The 23748-nt window shown below is 42.9% G+C and overlaps 1 protein-coding gene across 1 annotated transcript in view; it reads right to left on the bottom strand.

Moving 5' to 3' along the window:
• Window positions 1-2876: 2876 nt before the first annotated feature.
• HELZ2 (helicase with zinc finger 2) overlaps window positions 2877-23748 on the bottom strand; it is a 36082-nt gene continuing 15210 nt past the window's right edge. The window contains exons 8-20 of the mRNA XM_072633292.1: window positions 23514-23589; window positions 18973-22591; window positions 18438-18520; window positions 17993-18136; window positions 16936-17103; window positions 16583-16727; window positions 16122-16238; window positions 14906-15101; window positions 14459-14593; window positions 10947-11165; window positions 7882-8038; window positions 7325-7492; window positions 2877-6725 (exon numbers count right to left, since the gene is read on the bottom strand). Of these exons, the coding sequence (XP_072489393.1) occupies window positions 6601-6725; window positions 7325-7492; window positions 7882-8038; window positions 10947-11165; window positions 14459-14593; window positions 14906-15101; window positions 16122-16238; window positions 16583-16727; window positions 16936-17103; window positions 17993-18136; window positions 18438-18520; window positions 18973-22591; window positions 23514-23589 (5352 nt within the window). The 3' untranslated portion in view covers window positions 2877-6600. The remainder of the gene's footprint in view (window positions 6726-7324; window positions 7493-7881; window positions 8039-10946; window positions 11166-14458; window positions 14594-14905; window positions 15102-16121; window positions 16239-16582; window positions 16728-16935; window positions 17104-17992; window positions 18137-18437; window positions 18521-18972; window positions 22592-23513; window positions 23590-23748) is intronic.

Raw genomic sequence — 23748 nt, 5'->3', positions numbered from 1 at the left:
CAATTTTCGGTACTAGTCCTCTACCTTTTTCTTCTAAAGGAGATATGTTTCTCCATCTGTTTGAGACTATGACTGGTTTTTAGTGTGTTAGACTTGGAGTCAGGAAGATCTGAGTTCAAATCCAGTCCCAGACACTAGACACTGGGCAAATCATTCAATGTTTCTCAGCCCCAGTTTCCTAACATGTAAAATGTGGGTAATAATAGCACCTACTTCATAGGATTGTTGTGGGAATCAAATGAGATAACATATGTAAAGTGCTTTGTAAAATTTAAAGTACTATAAAAATGTTATCTAAATATCTTGCTATCTGTTTCCCGGCTTATTTTGACTTGACTGAAAACTTCAAGTGCATTTGTCTTTTTATCATCAAATCCTTCTGTTATTGGATGCAGACCTTCAGGGAGAGATGCAGAGATCAGTCTGTTTCAGCATCTCTCCAATGATTAGAACATTTGAAGTGCTACCATCTTAGCAATGTCATACTGGGCTACTGTTACTTTTCCTTTAAGCAAATTGTTGAATATTGTATTTGCATCTCATGTAATAGTATATTTCTGTCTTTGGTAACTTAATGTCTCCGGTGCTACAAAAAAGTATTTTCATGGTAACCTTTGGCCCTAAATTGATTCTCAGTCTTCAGGGCTATTTGGATATTGACAGTCAGCACTCAGCTCTGGTGTCAATCTGACATGGTTCAGGATTAGGTGGCATTAGGCAAGTCCAACTTTAATTCCAAAGGAACCACAACAAAGAGTTTGTTTCCTGTCCATGATATTTCAAAGATCATTGAGGGCAGGTAAGTAATCACACCACTTCCGGGATACTGTGATACAATTCATCCAAGTCTTATGACTAGAACTCATTAAGGAGCATTAAATATTGTTCTTCTATTGTTTCACTTACCTTGGCTTTTCCTGTTACCAATTTTTGTTCTTAAAAGTCAGAAGACTGTTTCTCTTGGTAGAAAAAAGAGAAACAAAGGAAGAATCTAATAGTTTTGCCTTTTCTTTCATCTGTATCATCTGATCCACTTTAATCAGTAGTCTCATCACTTTTTTAAAAAGGTTTTATTCTGAACTTGAACATCCCCCTCAAAAAAAGCATTTCCCAATCAGCAGAATACAAAGAGGACTATATACAAAATGTATTAAATTCCACACATTACTTTTAAAATTGTTCTGTCTGTCTGTGCTCTCTTCTGAACTTATTTCTGTTTGGTTCTATACATCTAGGAAATGCTGTAGTGGTCTTTTTTTTTTAAGCAGAGGAAGGGGGGCAGGGTGAGCATCACTACTCTCTTCAACAAAATACTCTCCTCTCCCTAAACTAAAATAAAAACTTAAGAAAAAAACCCTTGTAATAAATAATCATAATTAGGGCAATCTCATCATGAAATTGCTAACCACTATTGCTCATCACTTCTTTATCTACCCAGTACTGATGAACTCTCCCCAATGGCAGCTGAGGACTTTCAGAGGAATAAGTAGGAACATCAAAGTGGCTTCCTTCTAAGATCATCCAGCTTTTACCCTCTCTGTCAAGAACCTCATGCCTACTGAATAATGATATTACCAGTGTATTATTTCTGAATTTGGATTTTCTTTTCCCTTATGAGTAAACTGTAGAAAATATAAACTATATAGTTGCTGAGGGTGAAAAAGAAGGTATGTGTGTTTGTCCTTCATTGCCAAAGAAGACCCATCAGAGAAATAATGACATGATTTACACTTGATTTTGTTTTCTTTTTTGAGTGAAGGAAGGCTGTGCAGGTCACCAGTCTCACTTCTCCTTCAGAGCCATCTGAATCCAGTGACCAGATATTCATCAAGATGACTGGAGATGACCCAGAATGAGGCAATTGAGGTTAAGTGACTTGCCCAAGGTCACACAGCTAGTGAGTGTCAAGTGTCTGAGGTGAGATTTGAACTCAGGTCTTCCTGACTCCTGCACTGGTGCTCTATCCACTGCACCACCTAGCTGCCCAAAAAAGAAGGTAAATTGGTATTAAAACAAAAGGTACAAGATAGTAGTAGGTGAGGAAAGATAATTAGGAATTGGCTATGGCATCTCTAAATCAAGGTATCAAACAGGTTTAAGATTCAAGAAATGTCTCCTGGAGGTGGGGTTCAGAGATCAGTACAGGGTTAGAATACAACAGAAGAAAGAATCAAAAGTAAGGTTGCCTAGGCAGGGTTTATCAACATTGGAAGTGGTATGCTAGCAAGCTGACCTAGCTCAACATAAACAAGCTTGGCCCAAAGAAGAGATAGAAAAAAAAAATTTCTTCCCACCCCTCCACCCCTTCCCCTATTGGAGAAGTCAGGTATGGAATAATTACAGTTTTTTTCACATCTAACCTTTTCCTTTTTAATTTCATAACATTCAGTTTCGACTATTTGGGGACTGTTATTCTTTCTATTTTCATTGTTGTAGTCATTTTGTCTATTGTCTATTCTGCTTACTTTACTTGTATCAGTTCACTTAAGTCCTTACTCTCTGCATTTATCATGTTGTTTCTTAGAGAGATGTAATATTCCATTACATTCATGTACCAATTTTGTAGCCATTTACCAATCAATGGACATCTGCTTTGTTTCCAGTTCTTTGCTACCACAAAAACAGACCTTTGATCTTTGTTATAATGGATGGCTCTTGGGCTGATCTCAGAAAAATCAGGAAAGACTTACACAAACTGATACAAGGGGAAGTAATCAGAACCAGGAGAACAGTGTACACAGTCAAAGCAATGCTGTACAAAGATCAACTGTGAATGACTCAGCTGTTTTCAGCAACACAATGATCCAACACAATCCCAAAAGCCTCATGATGAAAAATACTATCCACATCCAGAGAAAGAACTGATGGAGTCTGAATGCAGATCAAAACATACTGTTTTTCACATTCTTTATTTTTTCCATGTTTTTTTCTTTTAGTCTGCTTTTCTTTCACAACATGACTTATATAGAAATGTTTTACATGATTGCATATATATTATATATATATATAAAAAACCTATATCAAATTTCTTACCATCTTAGGGAAGGGGGAGGTGAGGAAGGGAGGGAGAAAATTGGGAACTCAAAAAACAATTTTCAAATGAATGCTGAAAATTGTCTTTACATATAATTGGGAAAATTAAATATTTAAAAAATAACAAAAGGCTCTTTAGAAGGGAGAGGGAAAAGGATAAAAGGGAAACTCTAGTATAAAAAACAAAAGATATCAATAAAAATCTATTTTCTTAAAATTTGATAAAAAATAAAATAACCTGTGATAAAAAGCTAGATCCTTCACAAATATATATTCAACATACACATAGGACCAGAAAAATAGCATTTGTCCTGCCATATACACAAAGGAACAAATATACCCACTCCCCACCGACACACCCACAGAGGGCCAAGCAGGTCCATTCCCCATTTACAGAGAGAGGCAAATGCACTAATTCCTTGCCCTCCTTTTCATGTATTAATGTATAAGGGTCAGTGCAATCATTCTCTTACACATATACAGAGGGGTATACTTGTTTCACTTTTACAATACCCAAAGGGGTAAATATCTGATCTCACATGCACACACAGAGAAAAATCGTCATTCCTAACAAAGTACACCCACATTCATCCATCTCTTTCACATACACACCACAGGGTGAAGCATCCATTGACACCTCCCCACACACAAATGAAGAAAAGTACCCCTCACAAGCAAGGCAGACCCCCATCTCTCCCTATCAACACCACCATCCCATCCCCCCAACACACATATATCCATTAGGGCAAATTTGTCTCTCAAATCCACCTAGAAGAAATGACATCTATATGGGCAGATAGGTGCCACTTTCCATCTCTCCCCCTTCTCCTCTCAAAATGCCCATGCCTCAATCATTCATTCACTCACTCACATGCACTCTCTGTCTCTATATCTCTCATTCTTTCATATGCATGCATGCATACACACACACACACACACAGGGGCAGACACATCCCACATCTATCCCTTTCTCTACAACAACCTCCAGTCTTTCATATACACATAACACATCATATACCTTGAGACATCAAACTACAATCCATGAGTACTGCTGTTATAATAAAATTAATTTAATATTAAATCATACAAGTGCATAGTCCAAGCTTAGGTATAAAAAAATGGAATGTTGAAGTCTATATCCTTGATTTGTCAAACATTCAAATCAGACAATTAAGTCCTTTCCTTAAAGGAATCTAAAAGCCAGTAGAAACTACACTTTGCAGCAACACATAAAAAACATACCTTGCAGCAACGTGTGCCCCAAAATACACATCTGTCCCATCACAGTGGCAATTTCAGGAGCTGGCAGAAAAGAACTATTGCACCAAAATCTAGGGTGAGAGCAGGTGGGGGGGAGGGAGGAAGAGCCTCCATTCCCTGAGCTTGTCACAGTGCTGTGACTTAGAGGAAACCTGAGAGGCAGTGCTCAAAGCAACTAGTCTCCCCTGCTTCCTGCTCCCCACACATGTCATGTCCCTAGTTAAGGGCTCCCCTCCTAAGGGCTACATGGTGGGGGAAGGGGAGTGGGGTAGGGAAAGGGAAAGTAGAAGGAATTCGATTCCTCTGTCTCAGAGAGCCTGCACAAATGGGAAAATCTCTGAAGGTCAGACAAACCCGCAAGGGCAGACTGCACTAACAGTTAGCAAGAGATTTCATCAGGAGGTACCTCAGCTCTGAAGAGCAGGCACCACTATTCTGGGCAGATGGTGGGTCCTACTGTAAACAAGCAGCACTCCAGAGTTTGGCCTTCCCTCCTTCCCTCCCTCCCACCCACCTTGCCCACTGAGGGCCAGGCACAGTGGAATGCATAAGGTAGCAAGTGACAGAAACCATTTCCAAAAAGCAGGTAACACAGTTTTTCTGCACAAAATACACTGTGGTCCCTACAATGGAGTCCAGCCCTGGCTCCAGGCCAATAGGCTGATTTCTCCTTTCTTCCCTCTTCAGAGAGAGGGCAAATCTGTTTGCTCATCTGACATTACGGTAAGCCCATGTTCAGACAGCTGCAGCTGATGCCCTGAAACAGACAGAATCCTCCTGGGGACAGCTGAGTCCTGGCCTGCAGGACAACATATGCATGTGCAAAGCAAGGCTTTCACTGCAGAGGAGCAGGAAGAAGAGGATGCAGGCATTCATTCTCCCCACCCCACCCCCACCCTTTGCCTGACCCTGACTCAGAGGTATCTTGGCTGCACAGAGGTACAACCTCAGGGGCAAGTGCAGCATTTCTACCCTTACTGCTAGTGGACATGGTACTTGGGCTGGCTCTGCTCCAGCCTCTACTTCAGGTAGCCCTCCACAGCACTAGGCTTACCTGGCTTTGCACCCCTTGCGGGACAAAGACAGCATTATTGCACAACTCCTCCCTTCACATTACAATAGGAGCTTCTCTCAAGATAGCTAGTGCAAACAATAGTTTGTTGGTTTGAATTTGGTTTTATGCTGCTGCCCAACCCCAAAGCTCAGGCCAGGGTGTTATGGAAGCAGTCTTAAGTTCACCAAGACATATGGGGTATAGTCACTTATTAGGCCAGGGGCAGTGGTATGCTAAAGAATAAATGCCCATCCTCTCCAGAAAGCTGGGGAAGGTCACCTTGGTCAGTCAGTTTACCTGCTGTGACCTCACCCTTCTACCTGGATGAAAGAAGAATCCTTCCCATGCTCCCTGTTCTAGCCAATATTAATTGGCTACTTTAAAAACCACAACAAAAAAAGACCACATCCAATGTACAACATTGACAAGCAAAATCATGGCCACAGATCAACAATCCGATTTTAAAAACAGTCCAGGAATAAGAAGTTTGTTGTTTGTTTTCAAGCAGCTTCTCTAAGGGTTCTCTTGCTTCACCCAGAATCTTCTCAGAACAGCACCAAGGATGAACTCCAGAGTTGGGTTGACAGCAGAAATCCCTTGGGCCTCCCCAAAGCCCTCACTCTGCATGGACAGAGAAGAGGCTACACTGCACCTGGAGGCTTCTCAGTCAAAAATCTGGCCAGAACACTCTTACTAAGAGCACTTAAAATAGGGCAAGAAGAGTCTGGGTTACTCCTCAACCTGCTCCATATCCTTTTTCTCTAAGATTAAAAAGCCAAATGGTTTTTCTATTCAAATAATAAGAGTTTCCTCCTTCCCTCCAGGGGGTAGGAGAGGGGAAAAATTTTCTAAAGAATCATGTTATTGCTGGTTCTCTCTGAAGGCTTGGTCCTGGTCCACTTTGGTCTATTGAGTTCATGTAAGCTAGACATCAGAGGCAGTACCCCAGATTCCATCAGTCCCCACTGGTTGCAGTCACAAAAGGCACATGGGGATGCACAAAGTGAGGCTCCCTTGGCTAGGAAAAGGGGACAGACAAAAAGGGAGGATTTTTGGTCAATTTTGTTTTCTCATTGGCATTTTGTAAAATAAAGTACAAGATGCTGGACATTCCTGGTGTCGGAGAGGAAAAAGTCTCAAAGAGATTGCAAAACCATCATGGGAACAGGAAGATAGGGGTAGCCATTGACTATCCACCTCTGAGTGCACAAATAAGCCTTATGGCCCAGAGAAAAGGCCTGGAGGGCCATGTCTTACTGGTAGACAGCTGGCCTCTGACGGACTCGCACTGAAGAAGCCATGACACAGCATCCCTTCTTGGTGTAGAAATCAATGAGCCGTTGCCACATTGGACAGCAACTCAAGAGGTAGTGATTTCCTGCAGAGGAAGAAACAAGAATCAGAAGCCTTAGTGATCCCTCACATGCATCCTATACTTTATGAGTTACAAAACTTCCACATTTATAACCACATTTGATCCTCATAATCTACTTTCCCTTCTCTATCTTTTCCCTCAAGAAAGGAGGGACTTCCTCATTTCACAGATGGAGGCTCAGAAGACCTAAATGACCAAAGTAACACAGCAAATTAATGTCTACAGTGGGACCTTGAGAACCTGTACCCTTGATCATCCAGTGTTGAAAACATCTACCCTAAACTGGGATAGACTAAAGAATCAGGTCTCTGCTGCATAGGCCTCCATCATCTCCTGGGACCAATGCATCAAAATGAATCTGCTTTCACCCAACCTCCTTCCTACTCCCCTCCACAATATTCAAGCTAGTGAGGCCTCTTCCCAGGTCATACCAGGGGCCTGGATGTCCAAGATCCTGGCCATCGCTGTTCTACTCCCTTGGGAAAAGTCAATTAGTGAAGCCCTACACCACCCATTTTATTTCCTACCTTCCCCTCCCTCCAACCTGTGTATCACAACCCTCTCCATGGGTACTTTGTCTGAGAAACCCTGCCCCCACTCACCAATGATGCAGAGCCCCTCTTGGGCCCTAGTGATTCCCACATTAACCTGATGTGGGTCACTGACAAAGCCCAGGTGTTTCTTCAGCCAGCTTTTGGTAGGCCTCCCATCAATTTCACCAAGAGGGCAGGAGCGAACTGTACTTAGTATAACATATCGCCATTCACTTCCTAGGAGGTGAAAGTAAGGAACAAGAATGACATCTAAGCAATACCTACCTCAGTCCCACTCATCTGAGGTCTACCCTGATTATCCCTCCTTTCTGAGCTACTTAAAACATCTTACTTTACCCCACACCAAAACTACCACCTCTTTCTTCTTCTACTCCCTGCCCCCAACCAATCTAAACACTCAGAATATCTTTCATCATCTACTTATCACATCAGAAGTCCTCTTCCCATCCAATCTCTTCCAGAAAGCCCTCCATGATTAAGAGAAGATTCTTTATTTACCCTACTACCCCATATTCAAAGTCCTACCTTCTAAATGAAGTCACTAGGAACACTGCTCGGAACAGACTAAATAGTAATTTCCCTCTTCTACCAGATTAAAGGTTCACCTTGGCTCTTCTTGATGGAGGAGACAGTTACTCCAGTAATTCCCTCCTTTATGAGTCGCTTACTGATCTCTGACACCTGGGCATTGTATGGGCTGAGGATTGCAATGTCCTTGGGTTTGATGGTCCTATCCAAGGTCAGCTGCTTTGCTATTCGAACCTACAGACATAGGAACCACAGGAAAGTTCAGAGTGCAACATGAGGGTAATTTTGTTCTGAATGGCAATCTATCTCAGTGAATTCGTCAGTCTACTGCGCCAAAAAGGCTCTTATTTATCCTACTCTGGATACTAGGTACGATAATGTCTGAATCATTTTTTTAAATGATATTTTATTTTTTCCCCAATCACATGTAAAAATAATCTTTAACATTTTTTTTTAATTTGGAGTTTCAAATTCTATCCCTGCCCCCTTCCCTCCCTGAAATGGTATATAATCTTATATAGGTTGTATATGTTCAATCATGTAAAACATATTTCCATATTAGTCATTTTGTGGAAGAAAAAAGAAAGGAAGGAAGGAAATAAGTAAGGGATATGGAAGGAAGGAAGAAGGAAGGAAGGAGAAAAACAGTATGCTTCTGTCTATATTGAGATAGCATCAGTTCTTTCTCTGGATGCAGATAGCATTTTTCATCATAAATCCTTTGAGATTATCTTGGATCATTGTATTGCTGAGAATAGCCAAGTCATTCACAGTTGTTCATCGTACAATATTGCTGTTACTGTGTACAATGTTTTCCTAATTCTGCTCGCTTGACTCTACATCAGTTCATGTAAGTTTTTCCAGTTTTTTTCTGAAATCATCCTGCTTATCATTTCTTATAACACAATAGTATTTCATCACAATCGTATACCACAACTTATTCAGCCATTGCCTAATTGAAAATACCCTTGTACAAACAGGTCTTTTTCTCTTTTTTTTAAATGTCTTTGGGATACAGACCTAGAAATGGTATTCCTGGGTCAAAGGCTATGCATGGTTTTATAACTCTTCGGACATAGTTCCAAACTGCTTTCCAGAATAGCTGGATCAATTCACAACTTCACCAACAGTGCATCAGTGTCCTGGTTTTCCCATGTCCCTTCCAACACTTATCATTTACCTTTTCTGCCAAGTTGACAGGTGTGAGGTGGTACCTCAGAGCTTTTTAATCTGCATTTCTCTAATCAATAGTGACTTAAAACATTTTTTCATATGACTATAGATAGCTTTGATTTCTGCCCGAATTATTTTTTAAAGAATTGTTCCTAAATTCCAGGATGCTGGTCAATAACATCTCTTATATACCCATGATATATAATAAGATCAGAGCTTCAGAGATAGAAGGGATCTTAAGAGGCCACTAAAGTCAAATTTCTCATTTTTACAGATTAAGAGTCATGGAGAGGTTAAATTGCTTATGCAGCACATAGTTAATAAGTATCTAAGAAAGGATTTTAACTCCAATTTCAGTACTCTATCCACTATATCACACTGCTTCTCAATAGGGCAACCAAAAAAACTGAAGTGAGAGACCTTAGGTTGTAGTGAGAGGTACAGCACACAGAATGTGTCTACACATTATACAGAATGAAGGAAGAATTGCCCCGTACTCTTCCCTGAGCAGAGCACAGCTAGAGTATTGTCTTCAATCTGTTCCAGTCAAATAGGTTCACTTGTTATCTCCCATATACATGCCATCTCTTGCTCTGCTAGATTCCAGAGGGCAGGACAATGTAGATGAGCCAATTTTAGCTCAGTAAGGAAGACCTTCCTAACATCTAGTGCTGTTCAAAAGTGGAACGAGTTAGCAAAGAGTAAACTAAACAGGAACCCATCAACTGACTAATGGCTGAAAAAAAACTGGCACATAAATAAATATAACTGAATGTTATTGTGTAGTTAAAATGGTTAATTCAGAGACTCAGGAAAGATTTGTATGAACTGATATATGGCAAAACAAGAGTAACCAACTGAAAAATATAAACAATGACTATAACAGTGGAAAGAATAACTGAAAGTGTGAAATGTGAGTTGTAAAGTGTGAAGAAAATAACAAAGGAACTGAAAAAAATCATGGAAAACAGATAATGAAATATGTCTCTTTCCTCACAGCAGAAAAGTATGGGAATTCTAGAGCACAATGTTACATATTGGGTCAGAAGCAGTCACTCTGTTGGATGTTTTTGCCTTATGCATTTTCTTTATTACAAGGGAGGATTGAGACTAGAAGAGAAGAGATGATATTAAATCATTATTTAGCAGCATCTAACATTCACAAAGCCATTACTATGTGCCAGGAACTACACTAAATACTTTATAATTATTATCTCATTTGATCCTCACAACATCCTGGGAGGTAAGTGCTATTATGAGCCCCATTTTACAGTTGAGGAAACTGAGGCAAACAGAAGTTAAGTGACTTGCCCAGGGTCACACAGTCAGGAAATGTCTGAGGCTGGATCTGAACCCTAGTCTTCCTGAGTCCAGGCCCAGCCCTCTCTCCACTGCATCACCCCAGCTGCCTTCATATTTCCAGAAATAACTGTGATGTAATGAAAAAAAGCATCAACAAAATTTGTTTTGTAAAGGATGACAAAAATAACTTTTAACAGTAATGTTGATAGTAAGAGCTTATTCAATTTTCTTCCAAAATTGGGAAAGAATTGCCTCAGGAGAAGGAATGGTCCATTCTTAGAAGTTTTCCAAGTAGAAGCTGGATGATGATTGTCAAGGTAGTTTTAGAGGAGATTCTTACTTGGAAAATGTTGGGATAGATTTGATGACCTCTGAGGGCCTTTCCAACTGAGACTATGATCCTGGGATGTCCAGTGTGGTTGCCCTCCACTAGCTCTGCTCCAAAGCCCCAGGCTGCTGAGGCAATTGATAAAGTGACAGACTCTCCCCAGTCAAAAGAAGAGAATTTGTTTTTGTTTTGAAAGGATAACACCAGCATTTTAGGTAAATGGTCCCTTCCAACCCTTGAACTCTATGATCCACAACATTCACTACTAGTCTCACACCTAGAATAATTTCCAGCCCTTCAAAGTGACCCCCACTTCCCAGTTGTGACCTGAGCACTTACCACCTGCTCTACTTCATCCTGATTGGCCCTGGAGTTTTCATTTCCTTCATCTGTGGAGACCAAAAGGCTCTTCTCCTCTCCCTGAATATAGCCAAAGATAATGGGGCAGCTTTCTTGATCTTGATGGCTGAAGACACTTGGCATTCGCCTTAGTTCCGCACTAGTTTTTAATTTGTTGTCATAAAATTCTTTGGAAGGGAATTTACAGATTTCCTTGTGCTATTAGGGGCAAAAGACAGAGTGAGTTGGAACAAATAATACAATCCATTTGTATACCCAGCACCTAGCACCATGGCTAGCATGGAAGCATTTAATAAAAGTTGGTTGACTAACATCCCAAGGTGAAGGAATTTGCCAGTCAAGAGGCTATGAATGGGCAGAATGGCCAAAGCAACAGTCAGATAAATTTATCCCACCAAGGCCTCAGGACAGGAACCATCTATAATATCTGTGAAGAATATCCTAAGTGTAAAGATCATCCCTTGGGGAACAATCACTGTTACCAATGATGCAACATCTCAAAGAAGGATGTCTATCCTGGCGGCCCTTCTGTTTCTTTCACTCAGAACAGAGCCTCTCAATTAGAAATCCTCAAACTCCCTCAGCTTGTTCAAATGTCCCTTTTCATGCCTTCTATAGCTTTATTAGACTTTTCTTTTTCATGATATTCCTACAACAGTGTAATGTAGTACCAGTCAGTCATATGGCTGAAAGGGGCACAGACCTCAAAGCTGAAGGGAAAGAGTATGACTCAGGGGTGGGGAACCTTCTGCCTCGAGGCCACATGTGACCTTCCAGATCCTTGGGTGCAGCCTTTTGACTGAGTCTGTTTTACAGAACAAATCTTCTCATAAAGGACATTTGTTCTGCGAAGTCTGGACTCAGTCAAAGGGCTGCACTTGAGGACCTAGAGGGCCACTTGTGGCCCGTACTTGGATGGTTTATCAGTTAATCAGCACTTCAAAAGGTAATAGGTAACAACTACCAGAGGACCAACAGTCAGAAGACCACAGCTCAAGTGAATGGCAAGATATCTGACCTCCACCTTGAGGCTACTGTGTCAAGACCTCCTGAGCTTCTCTCCCCTTCTCTTTAACTATCTTGCTCTTTCCCTAACTTCTCTCTTTCTCTCTCCACTTTCTTTCTCTTTCCTTGCCTCTTTTCTACTATCATTCTCTCCCCTTTCCTCCTTATTTCTGTCTCACTCTTATCCTCACTCTTATCTTATCACTCTTATCTGTCACACACACACACACACACACACACACACACACACATACACATCCTCCTTTGGGGTACTCTATTACTTTTGGCTTGGTCTCCCCAGGCCTAGGACAGTGCCAGCCATGTATAGACATTTAACAAATGCTTATTCAATTGAATTCCTTCCTCCCTCACTCCCCTTGTGTCTCTCATTTCCATCTACACTTCTGTCAACTATCTCCTCTCTCCATATCTGTTCTTTTCCTCTTCTTCTCCCCTCCTTTTTTAACTAGATTCATGATTTCATCAGTATATAGAGTTTGCAGTGAACAACTTCCTCTAGTAAGGCAGATCAATTAGTCTTAAAAAATTTCCTGAGTAAGAGACTTGCCCAGGATCACACAGAGAACGAATGGCAGAACTGAGGTCTTCCTGACTTCTAGGACAGTTCTTTATATGCTACAGGCTGTACCTCACTCCTCCCTTTACCTGGACATAACATGGAATTGAAATATTTGTCCTGTTTGCTACATAGATGAATGTCTCTTTTTTTTTTATTTTAAAAGCAACTGAAGTTTATACATGTCAATAAAAAATATTAAGTTGATTTATGGCCCTCTATTAAATACTCCTATTGGTCAGTGGCCCTAAATAGCTCCTTCATCCCTACTCACCAAACTCAGTCTCTAACCAGTGTGGTACAGTGAAAAGACTTTGGCTCTGGGGGCAAAACACCTGGGTTTAAATCCCATTTCTGGTTCTACCTGTTTGGCCTTAGTCAAGTCATTTAATCACTGTGAGCTTCAATTCCCTTTTCCTAAAATGAAGGTTTTGAGGTAGGTGGCCCCTGTGTTGCCCTCTAGCTCTTGGTTTATCATCCTCTCCAGTCATGAGGTCTCTTACAGAACAAATCAAGCCCTCCTGATCAAAAATCTACTCTTTCGGTAATTACGAGATAACCCCACTACATTCTTCCCTGGCTCCATTCTCCTGCCAGCACCTTCTCAGGTGGCTCCTCCTACTGATCCATCACTATGACCTCAAGAAATCTAATGCCACATTGCTTCCATTTGACCAGTGGCTCATAAAGTGGAAACTGGATTGTGTGAAAAAGCATATCTATGTGGTTATTTGTAGTAGAGGAAGGGTAAATGGCTATGTATATCTCTGCATATATGTAGGATTCTATGTATATAGAATAGGCTGCATATGTGTCTATGTATTTAAGAGGGAGTTGTATGTATATATGCATGTGTACAGGACTGTGTGTATATTGATTCATGTAACTGTACGTGTAAATAACTATTTTTATATATAGGAGTATTTGTGTGTTCATATGTAGATGTGTAGGAATAAGAGTATGATAGTGTGTATGGCTTTATTTGTGGGTATTTGTGGGGCAATTGTGTATATGTATGAATATGTATATTGGGGAAACTGAAGGGATTAGGACAGCAAGTGGTTAATTGGGGAAACTGAGTAAACCACACTGACTCCATCTTGTGATTCAATTCTGAAGCCAGCTTAGTTTCTATTCAGTAATGGGTCTAGTCCAATTTCTGTCTTGTGAGAAAACTTTATTTAATGGTGAGAATTGGGAGAAAACCTTATTGTATTGTTTGAACCTAGCCCTCTGTGACTGGGAAGCTAGACCACCTCTTTTGTTGCTTAGAAACCATTAACTAAGGACCTAAGTTATGTAGACCAGAAATCCATTCGGATCCAAAGACTGAAGTAAGAAGCTTTCTCACACAACTCAAGCAATCCATATGTCTTATCTGAGGACTGGCCCCATAATGATCAATCAGTTATTGTTTCCATGTTCCTTTGATTGTTTACAGACACTTGGGAGGAGTGGGACACCTCTTTTCTCAATTCAGGGAATTGTACCTGTTCCCCTCTTCTTCCCCTCCCAACTTGGAAAGTCCTTAATTTTTCATCCAATTAGTAATTGGATGACCAAATGTTGTATTATTTCCTTTTAATTAATTGGTCTTATTTGATTAACTGTTTTTAATGTATAAAAATCTGTCTCTCCACCCCCTACCCCTATTCAGGGTCCAGCACTAAGTTGAGAAGGTCTGTGCCCAGTTTGTTGGGCAACTGCCATGCATTGCTTAATAAATCAAAATGCTTAGAAGCTTGAACCTTTGTTTCCTCAGGCATTTCATCTTTCATCTGCCACAGTATGCATGTGGCTATGTGTATGAAGATACACATTGGTGTGACTGGGATTATTTGTGTGGGAGCAAGGGTTTAGGGAGCAGAGCATTACAGGGATAGGAAAGGGAAAGGACCAGGCCTCTCACCATTCGGTACTGTGTATCCAGCATCCAGGCTTGATGATGGTAGCGCTCAAAGAGGGATTTCTCCAAGCCCAGATTTTGACAGTGATCATTCTTTACAAAAGGCTGAAGCTGTTTGTGGTCCCCTAGCAACACCACCTAGAGCCCAAAAAAGAAAGTTTCAGCCAGACCTAGAGCTATACATGGCCAGGGTCTCCAGCCTTTGATTTGTCTCCCTTTAGCCATCTTGATCTCATTTCCCCTCTGAACTGTACCTAAAGCTGGGTCTAGCTGGTTCAAACCAGTTCCTAGGTCTCTTTTTTAGGTCAGGAAGATAAGACACTAAAGGTACATGCAATAACTATTCATACTAGGCATTATACCAACTATTCCACTTGCTCTACCCCCTCCTCAACTCAGAGGAAACATAGGGCCTGGAACATGGGAAAATCAAGGTGGGCACTATCTTACCTTCTCAGCCTGTGGAAAGTTAACAAGGGGAATGAGGCTTTCAGGCTCTGTGGACATGCCAGCCTCATCAATAAGAATCTGTTTGATGTTGAGTTGCTTGGTGAGAATGGAGGAGGCCGCACAGGAGCAGGTACAAAGGATGATGTCATGGGTGCTTAGTTCATATTTCCGGGCCTTAGTGGTGATCGACTTATACCTGAGAGGTCAAGTAAATGAGATCAAAAAGAGTCAGGAAGGGCTAGGGGCAAACACCAAGGTTAAGAAACATGGGCTTAATGCTTGACTGCATGTTTGTTATGTATCTTTTGTTGTTATTTTTCTCCATTGGGGGTTGGGCGGGAGGAGAAAATAAAAAGATAGAAAAGACAGAGAGGCCTCATATACACCAAAATATTCATAGCAATAGCCTATTGACTCGAGAGTGGCTAAACAAAGTGTATACGTGAATGTAATGGAACATACACTGTACTAATATGAATGAAAAGAAGCATGGGATATTTACAACTGATACAAAATGAAGTAAGAAGAAGCAGGAGTGACTACAACAAGGTACATTGAAACAGAAAAAATATGAATTGAATGCTGTGTAATTATAATCACCAAGTTCAACCCCAAGGAAGATATAAGAATGTACCTTTCAATCCCTTCCTCGGGGGATGGGGCATACTATATATGTGGGTACACTATTGGACTTGATGTACTGATCAATACATTGCTGAACTTTTTCTTCTTTTTTAATTCTTTATTATAAGGAGAGGCTCTCCAGGTGTGTGGGGAACAGAGGGGAGGGGGGAAGGAATATCCTAGAAAATTTTTACAAAGAAACAATGTGAAATTCAAGAAGGTCAGGGGTCAAATTCTAGAATGCCTAGCTCTATCAGATATAACAAAATTGTAACTGTTACAGAATATCTCCATTTATCACCAGCATAGTTATAAAGTGACTGTCCTAGAACCTGGAGAGCAGATTGGCACATTTATATCCCCTCCTGCTCCAGAACATTTAAAGCTATCTCTGAATCCGTTTTCATTCTGCCTCTTCTCTCACCACACCACTCCCTACCCCAATACACATACACACATACACACATGCACTCACAAATGCATGCATGCATGCATGCACGCATGCACACACACACTATCCTTACTACCCAGACTTTCCAGCCAGGACTTCAGGAAACACTACTTTCCCAACCCCTTCCCTGGAGCCACTCACAGTTCAATCTCTTCTTCAGAGAACTGATCCCCCATCCTCACTCTGGTATCAAATTCTATAATCTTGCGAGAGAATGGATTGGACGGCATCCGGATACGATGATGGAGAATGATGTCTCTGTAAAGAGAGAGGTCACGATTCAGTTTCTGTCCCCCACTTTCCTCCTGACCATCATATCCTCCTCTGAGGCAGAGTAACCATATACTGTATTCTTATGGAGATTCAGGTGGACCATGCACTGTGAATAGGACTAGACCAAAATCTACCCAAATCCAACCTGATCACCAGCTTGGCTCCCACTGCTGCTCATGTAACCCATGCATACATCAAGATAGGGAAGAGGGATAAGAGTGGGGAGAAGACTCACATACTTACACAAACATGTACATAGAGGCCCATTAACAGAAAGGAAAACATTACTACATTCATTCACACGGTACCCACATCCACAGCCTTCCTACCTGAGCTCAGGTTTTGGCTTCCCTTCCCGGTTATTTTTGCGAAACATATTTCTATAGCTCCCTGGTGCAGGGAATTCCATGGCCTCCATCTGTTCACTGTATACTTGCAATGGCCTGAGTTCCTCCTTCCACTGAAGGAGGATTTCTAGGGAAAAAAAGGCTAATATTATTGTCTCATCTTCCATTGACCCCAGTCCTGAGTAAGGAGACATATGGATTATCACTTACTTCACCAAGTGTCAAAGGAGGATATTAACCCCAGATCTGTCTAAGGACAAAATAAGGTGGAAGATGTGGAGCTGCCCATTTTAGAAGGAAAAACTGAGCCCTTCTAAGTGGCTAAGCCAACTTACCTGAAACAACATCAACGGATTTGTTGGATGGCCCGCAATATAGGATGCACTTCTCCCCTTTGTCTTTTTTCTCCCCTTTCAAGGGCAGTGGGGCAATCTCCGGCTTCTCCTGGTTAAGCTTATGGAACCAGTATACAATATGGACCCCAACCACTGTCTTCCCAGTGCCTAGAGACCCAGAAACAGGTATCAGCAATGTGAGCCCATTCCGCTCCCATCCTGACCTACAGTTTCACTTCACTCTCATTCAGCTATTGATGATTTCCTGACTGCATGCTCTGGTAGTAAAAATTACTGGACTTCAAGTCAGAGGATCAGATTTTGAATCTAGACTCTTACTAGCTTTATGACTTTAGGAAAATCATTTAACCTCTCTTGGACTATCTATAGGTTGAATCTTCCAGAGTTAGGTAGTGAGATCTTACCTATATTGGCCACAAGCTAAGAAAAATAACTCCCTTCTCAGCATCTTACAAACCTTCTCAAGTCTGTTTTGTGTGCAGTAAAGAAGGAATATGACTCTGTGCTGTGTAGACTTCCCAGCGCTCCCAGTGTCAGAACTCTGTCCAATCCCCTCATTCTATAGAGAAGAAAACTCTGTCCCTACATAATCAGAACTGGAAGAGGAAAGATAATTATAGACATCCAGGTCACAGCTCTCCACATCCTCACTCTGAACGCAGAAATGAAAAAAGAATTCGAACCAAATCCTTCAAGTATATCAGAAAGAACACTCAGAAAATGTGTTCAAATCCCAGCAGTGCTACCTATATGGTCTTAGGCAAACCACTTCAACTCAGTTTTCTCATTTTAAAATGAAGGGGAATAAGGGATTGGCCTAAATTATATCAGCTCACTTCTCAGTCTAAATCCTTTGATTTTATTAGCTTTCACACTCAGAGGCTGCATTTGGCCTGTCTTTCTATGCTCACCGGTCCAGCAAGGTGGGTCTGGAAGTGGAGATGATGGCATTGGCCACCTCACTGGTCTAATGAAAGTTCTCAGTGGGGAGCTTTACCCAAAAGCTATCCAGTATGCACTAAAGCTTCTGTCTCACCTGGTGGCCCTTGGATGAGGGTAAAAGGCTTTTGAAGAGCCTCTAGCACAGCACTGTTCTGACTCTTATTGAGCTTGAATTTTCCTCGTGGGATGTCAAAGGTCTGTCGCTTCAGGACATTGGACTTCATGGCACTGCAGGACACTGAAAAGACAGAACAGAGAATAGGAGGGAAATCCAGGGGTAGGATTTTTTTTTCATAAATCAAGAGAGAAAAGGGGGTCATAGAAGGGATAAACAATGCCAGAGGCTGGGATAAAGAGGAAAGAAATCTGAATGTGAGACAAGGGAGAAAGTAGAGTCAAAGTCAAGCCCTTGGGATACTGTCCCAAGGTCCTTCTTCTATACCCTTCTCTGCCTGCCCATCCCCCTTACTATTCATGGGCCATACAGGGTCACAGGGGTGCTGAGGAGCTAAGCACTCAAATGCCATTCTGTGACTGACCTTCCTTGATGGGCTGGCCTAAGGCAATGCTGGTGACAAGTGGTGAGGCATATTTCAGTTTCCAGATGGCTTCCTCCTTCCGGCTTGGGAAAAAAATAGAAGGAAATCCTCAGTTATAATTAGCATGATCCATGAGACAGCTCAGGGAAAGGAAAGAAGGGAAACATAGGCAGCTGGCACTTCAGAGAAATGCCCGGAAAGAGGGTTAATGAGGAACACAGCAAGACTTAAGGCCCCAGACATAAGACCAAAAAGTCAAGGGGCTAGAAAGTACTCTGACCTCTCCAGACTAAATGGAACTTTTAAAAAATGATCTTAAAAATGATCAGGATATGAGCCCAAACCCTAATCTTCTGGGTTGGGGTGTTACTTTCCCAGGGTGGGAGTCCTGGCCCATTGGGAGTCCTGGCCCACTTCTGTTCATTTCTGCCCCAGTCACACGTGCACACACACACACACACACACACACACACACACACACACACACACTCTTATACACACACCCCTCTACTACTACCTTTCTGTGAGCACTCACATATCTGGCAGCAGTTTTGGGATAATCTCAATGGTGAAGCAAGCTCCCTTTCTGGTGACCTCCACAGGGACACCATCCATGGCTACATGGTGAAGAAAAAAATGGATTCTCTGTCGCTCTTCTCTCCGATCAACCTTTTTGGTATCTTGATCCATTTCATCTGTTAGCCCATGAGCCACCCAGGTATAGGTGTCAGGGTCTACATTCAAACAAGAGTCAAGAGTATTGACCACAGGTGGTTCTACTGCCTTCTTGCACAAGCTGAGCTTCCTGAAGTCTTGGCACAGAGCAGCCTCCTTTCCTTTCTCCTTCTCCTCATCTTCTACTGAACCCTGGAGTTTTAGGTTCTCCAACCGGATGCAGAGGTAGCAGAAATTAAAGTTGACATCAATTGCACATTCCTTGAGAAAGCTATAGGTCAAGCAGAAGAAACCTTGCATCTGTCCCTGGCTGTTCCTTTCTTGGTCCCAGGTAATGGGAACACCGTGCAAGAGAATAGAGTCATTCTCAGCCACAGCACTAGAAGCAGACTCCATTGCACAGAGAGGTTCCCATACCCTGGAATATTCTTGTGCCTCAGAGTACACATCCTTGGTTGCCTGGGAAGCATAGCGGGAAAAGCAGTCAATGGATTTCTCAGCATGCTCCAGGCAAATGGCAAAACCTGGTGTCAACATCCACATCTGGATGGAGGGCACAAGAAAGCCCCTCTGGACATCAGTAGTTAGCTGCATCTGCAGTGCATCTCCAGTACTTAGCTCTAGGTTCACCTCTACATAGTGGGAGCACTTGCTTCGAAACACCTGGCCTAGAGGCCGATGGTAGGAAGTCTGGGCAGCCCCCCTAGACTTTAGGAGCAAGGCTGCTGCCTTCTGAAAGTTCTGATTCTGGATGGCCACCAGCAGGTCCTGCCAGATGACACTGCTTATTGGCATGACATGTGTATCCACCAGGGTTTTAGAAGATGGAGTCCACACTTTGCCCTTATCCAGAGAGTACATTCTCCTCCTCCATACCAGCTTTATGTTCTGGCGCTCAGGGATGAAGGTGGGCTGCTCTACCAATTGCAGTGCACGATAATTGACAAGATGGGGGTCAGGCAGGGTATCCCGGTTCATAGGGAAAATCACCTTAAAAAAGCGGTTTGCAGATTCCACATTCACCACAAAGCACAACTTTGTCAGCAGCTGGGCCTTGAGCTGGGTGGCCAGGTGAAGGCAGTGTGCCTTGCGCTCATAAGCCTGTGCACGCCCATTCTTTCGATTAAAGTCATGGCACAACAAGTCAATATCTTCAGGGGAATAGCCAGGCTGGCTCTGGCCCATAGCAGCATGGAGATGCCGCTGGAGCACCACATCAATGTAGCGCCTTATGGGGGATGATGCCCAAGTGTACCAGTCCACCTGCAATGAGTAGTGTCCAGCCCTAGACAAGCTAGTAGAGTTTGAGCGGCTAAAGTAGGAACGGCTAAGCAGCTTTCGGAACTCCAGTCCAGCTGGGGCCAGAGTGGGGTGGATATCATCTGTGGCAATGAGGTCCACCATCTTGTTATAGTCCTTGCTGTCAGCAGCTTGACACAGGTGGTCCCAAAGTGGACGCAGGATGCAAAGGTTGTATACTGAGCCATTTGCTTGGGAAGCACTTGTGGTCTGGCCAGAGAGACGGTAAGAGAGATGAAGGGACAGAGGGAGCAAGTGACTGTACTTTTCCTTTAGTTGGGTTACTTGCTGAGAACTGGGCTCAGCCTGGCACCTCAGCGGGGTGACCAACTTTGTGTTATCCTTGTGTACTAGGAATTTAGCTACATAGCTATTGAATAGGATCATGAGCTCCTGAATCATCTGGTGGGAGCTACGTGAGCCAAGAGGGCTGTCTTCATCTGGTTGGTCATAGTAGCAATCTCCTTGAAGGCGACTTCTTCGGAGGACTTGGGAAAAATGATAGGCAGCCACAACACAGCCTTCTACAGTGCCCAGCCGGAGAGGCAGCCAGGCCCCACCACCAGGGTGACTTTTAATAATAACTTCAGCCTCCTCATAGGTCAGCTGGAGGTCAGAGCATATCATAGATGGTGTAATATGCCATTGTACTATTTGGTCACCTTCCTTCTCCACTGTAAGAATCAGGGAGATGGTTCGACGTTCTTGTTGGGGAAGGAGACTGAATAGGTCCTGGCTGAGCCTGGATGGGAGCATGGCCACAGGATCCTTTCCAGGAGCATAATATGTAGCACCTCGCTTCCTAGCCTCACGGTCAAGTGCCCCATCCTTTGGCATGAAGCTGGCCACATCAGATATATGGACAGCTATCTCATATTGGCTTCCCAGATCCCGGACACTGATAGCATCATCCAGATCCCGGGAACCCTGTGGGTCCACAGTAAAGGTCAAATAATTCCTGCAGTCCTTCCACTGTCCCCGATACAGACTAAGTTTACTGCAGTTGTGCTGGTTCACTTCCTTAATGACTGCAGTTGGGTATCTTCCATTGGCATTCAGAGAGTATTCCATGTCCAGAATCTTTAAACCTTGTTCTAAGGTCAAAGGCAAGGGAAGAATCTCAAGTATGATACCTAATGGATAGTAAAATCTCTCTTTCCAGGAGATAATCTGTACACGAAAGAGTTGGTTGCGCTTGGTCTCCTCTGTTATCTTCTCATAACTAATGAGCTTAATGTGTCCTCGTTGTAAACGGCGGATGGGAATAGTGTTGGGCTTATCCTTTAATTCTGGTACAAAGATCTTGGTGACTGAAGGGTCAATGGGGATCATTACTCGGGGATCAAACTCATCCATCTTGCATATGAAGATGAGTTCACGGTCACCCCTTTCCAGTACACCTACTACTCGGCCCATGGGGCGCCAGGAATACCCCTGTTCCTCCAGTTCTGGGGTTAGGATTTCCACTAGAACTTGGTCACCAGTGAAGGCCATACCACAGTTGGTACGTCCTCTGATCTGAATAATAAGGGGTGGTGAGTCATCTATGGTGAAGGCAGATGCCTTCTCAAAGGCCTCCTTAATCAGTTCACATTTCCTATATATCTTGGGCTGCATGCGTAGATATTTCTGCAGCACTGGCACAGGAAAGCTTAAATACTGTTGTCCTTGAAGGCGGGACCGGGCACCTGATGTCACGTTCAGCAGCCCATCCTCAGTTACGGTCACTGCCACATTCTTGCTCTCATCCAGCAACTCCTGCAGGATGGGGTCATCAGCATTGAGTTCGGCATCAGACACCCACGAAGGAATGTCATTGTCATTGTCCTCCTCTTCTAGTAAGTCCTCCCTGGAGGCCTTCACAGGGAGCAGTCCATTTTGCCGGGCCCAGAGCTGCCTGTGTGCCACATCTTGCTTGATTTGTTCCATAGTAAGATCCACAGGGGACACACTGTGCATCTCTACACACTCCTGAATGAAGCGCTTCCATACCTTGCTGCAACGTCCAAAAGAACAAAGGGCCACAGCATCCCCCACAGCAACCACCTGTGACTGGGCCCTGGTCATCACTGTGTTCAGCACTCGGGCCTCACTAAAGAATTCCAGGTGGGGGACCGAGCTGCTGAGCAGGCTTTCCCGAGTGTGAACTGTGCTGAGAATGATCACTCGGAACTCGCGACCTAAGAGAAGAACCAAGACCAAAAAAATCAGAACATAGCCAGACAAGTAAAAGCAGAACAGGAAAGAGTTAGGCCAGATCGGAATCCCTAATTGTCAAAGAGCCAGATGACCATGAGAAAGACACTGGGAGGGGGCAAGCAAAGGGAGAACCTGCCCTGGGGAACCTTTCCCATTATAGGGAAAAGAAGCAGCCAAGGCCAAGACTCTCGGATCCTCTAGATAGGTCTAGTTCTAAAGAAATCATGCATCTCTGTATTAGATGATGATAATTATCAAGGTGATTGACATCTATCATCAAGAGTGATCTAGGTATATGTGAGGCAACAGAAAGTTTCCTTACCCCACCACTTCCCACCCCTGGCCGCTATACCATAAGAGTCCTGACTCCCTTCCACCCTTAGAATGGATCACATATGCAAAGTTGTACCTATATTCAAGCTGACCAAAGAGCCCTACTGCAATTATAAAGAGAACTCAACACTCAGTTTCTTTAAGTGTACCTCTGTCCCTCCCAAAGAAGTTGTGACTAATGACTGATCATGGTCTTAGAGGTCTTGAGAAGAGATAGTAAAAATTTCTACACTGACCCCTCATTCTGTGAAGTCTGGATTCAGTCAAAGGGCTGTACTTGAGACCCTAGAGGGCCACATGTAGCCCCCACATATACATACATACATACAGTGAGTTTTGAGGGACCCTTGCTCTTAATAAGTGTCCCTATCAAAGACTCAAGGAATTAGAAAACAGGATCCCTTCACCATCCCTTGTCTAGGGGCCTCGCTGCAGTAACAGTGAACAGCAAATGAATAAGGCTGTAAATAGACAGCTAAGGTCACCTGAGATTGGTCCTCCATGCCCCCATCCCCACAGGACCTAGACGTGTTACCTTCCAACCTTATACTCCTGGCACTAGACACCCACCTGGCAGATTTTCAAAATTTTCCACTGCTACTTCTCCTAGTTGTTTCTTCCTCAGTTCCTGCCTCAGTGTTTTTACCTAAAAAATAGACCAAGAGTGACTAATTAGACCAATTAATTGACCAATAGATCAATTAGTGACCTTAGCCCAGAGTAAACAATATTCTTCAAGACTCCCACCCTACATGACCAAGCTTAATACCCAAACCTCAGCCTCCAAACTAATCCCATCAGAACC

Source organism: Notamacropus eugenii, chromosome 1, assembly GCF_028372415.1.
Source record: "Notamacropus eugenii isolate mMacEug1 chromosome 1, mMacEug1.pri_v2, whole genome shotgun sequence".
NCBI lineage: Eukaryota > Metazoa > Chordata > Mammalia > Diprotodontia > Macropodidae > Notamacropus > Notamacropus eugenii.
Note: the sequence above shows the minus strand (reverse complement) of the source record. Positions and strands in the feature narration are given on the sequence as shown.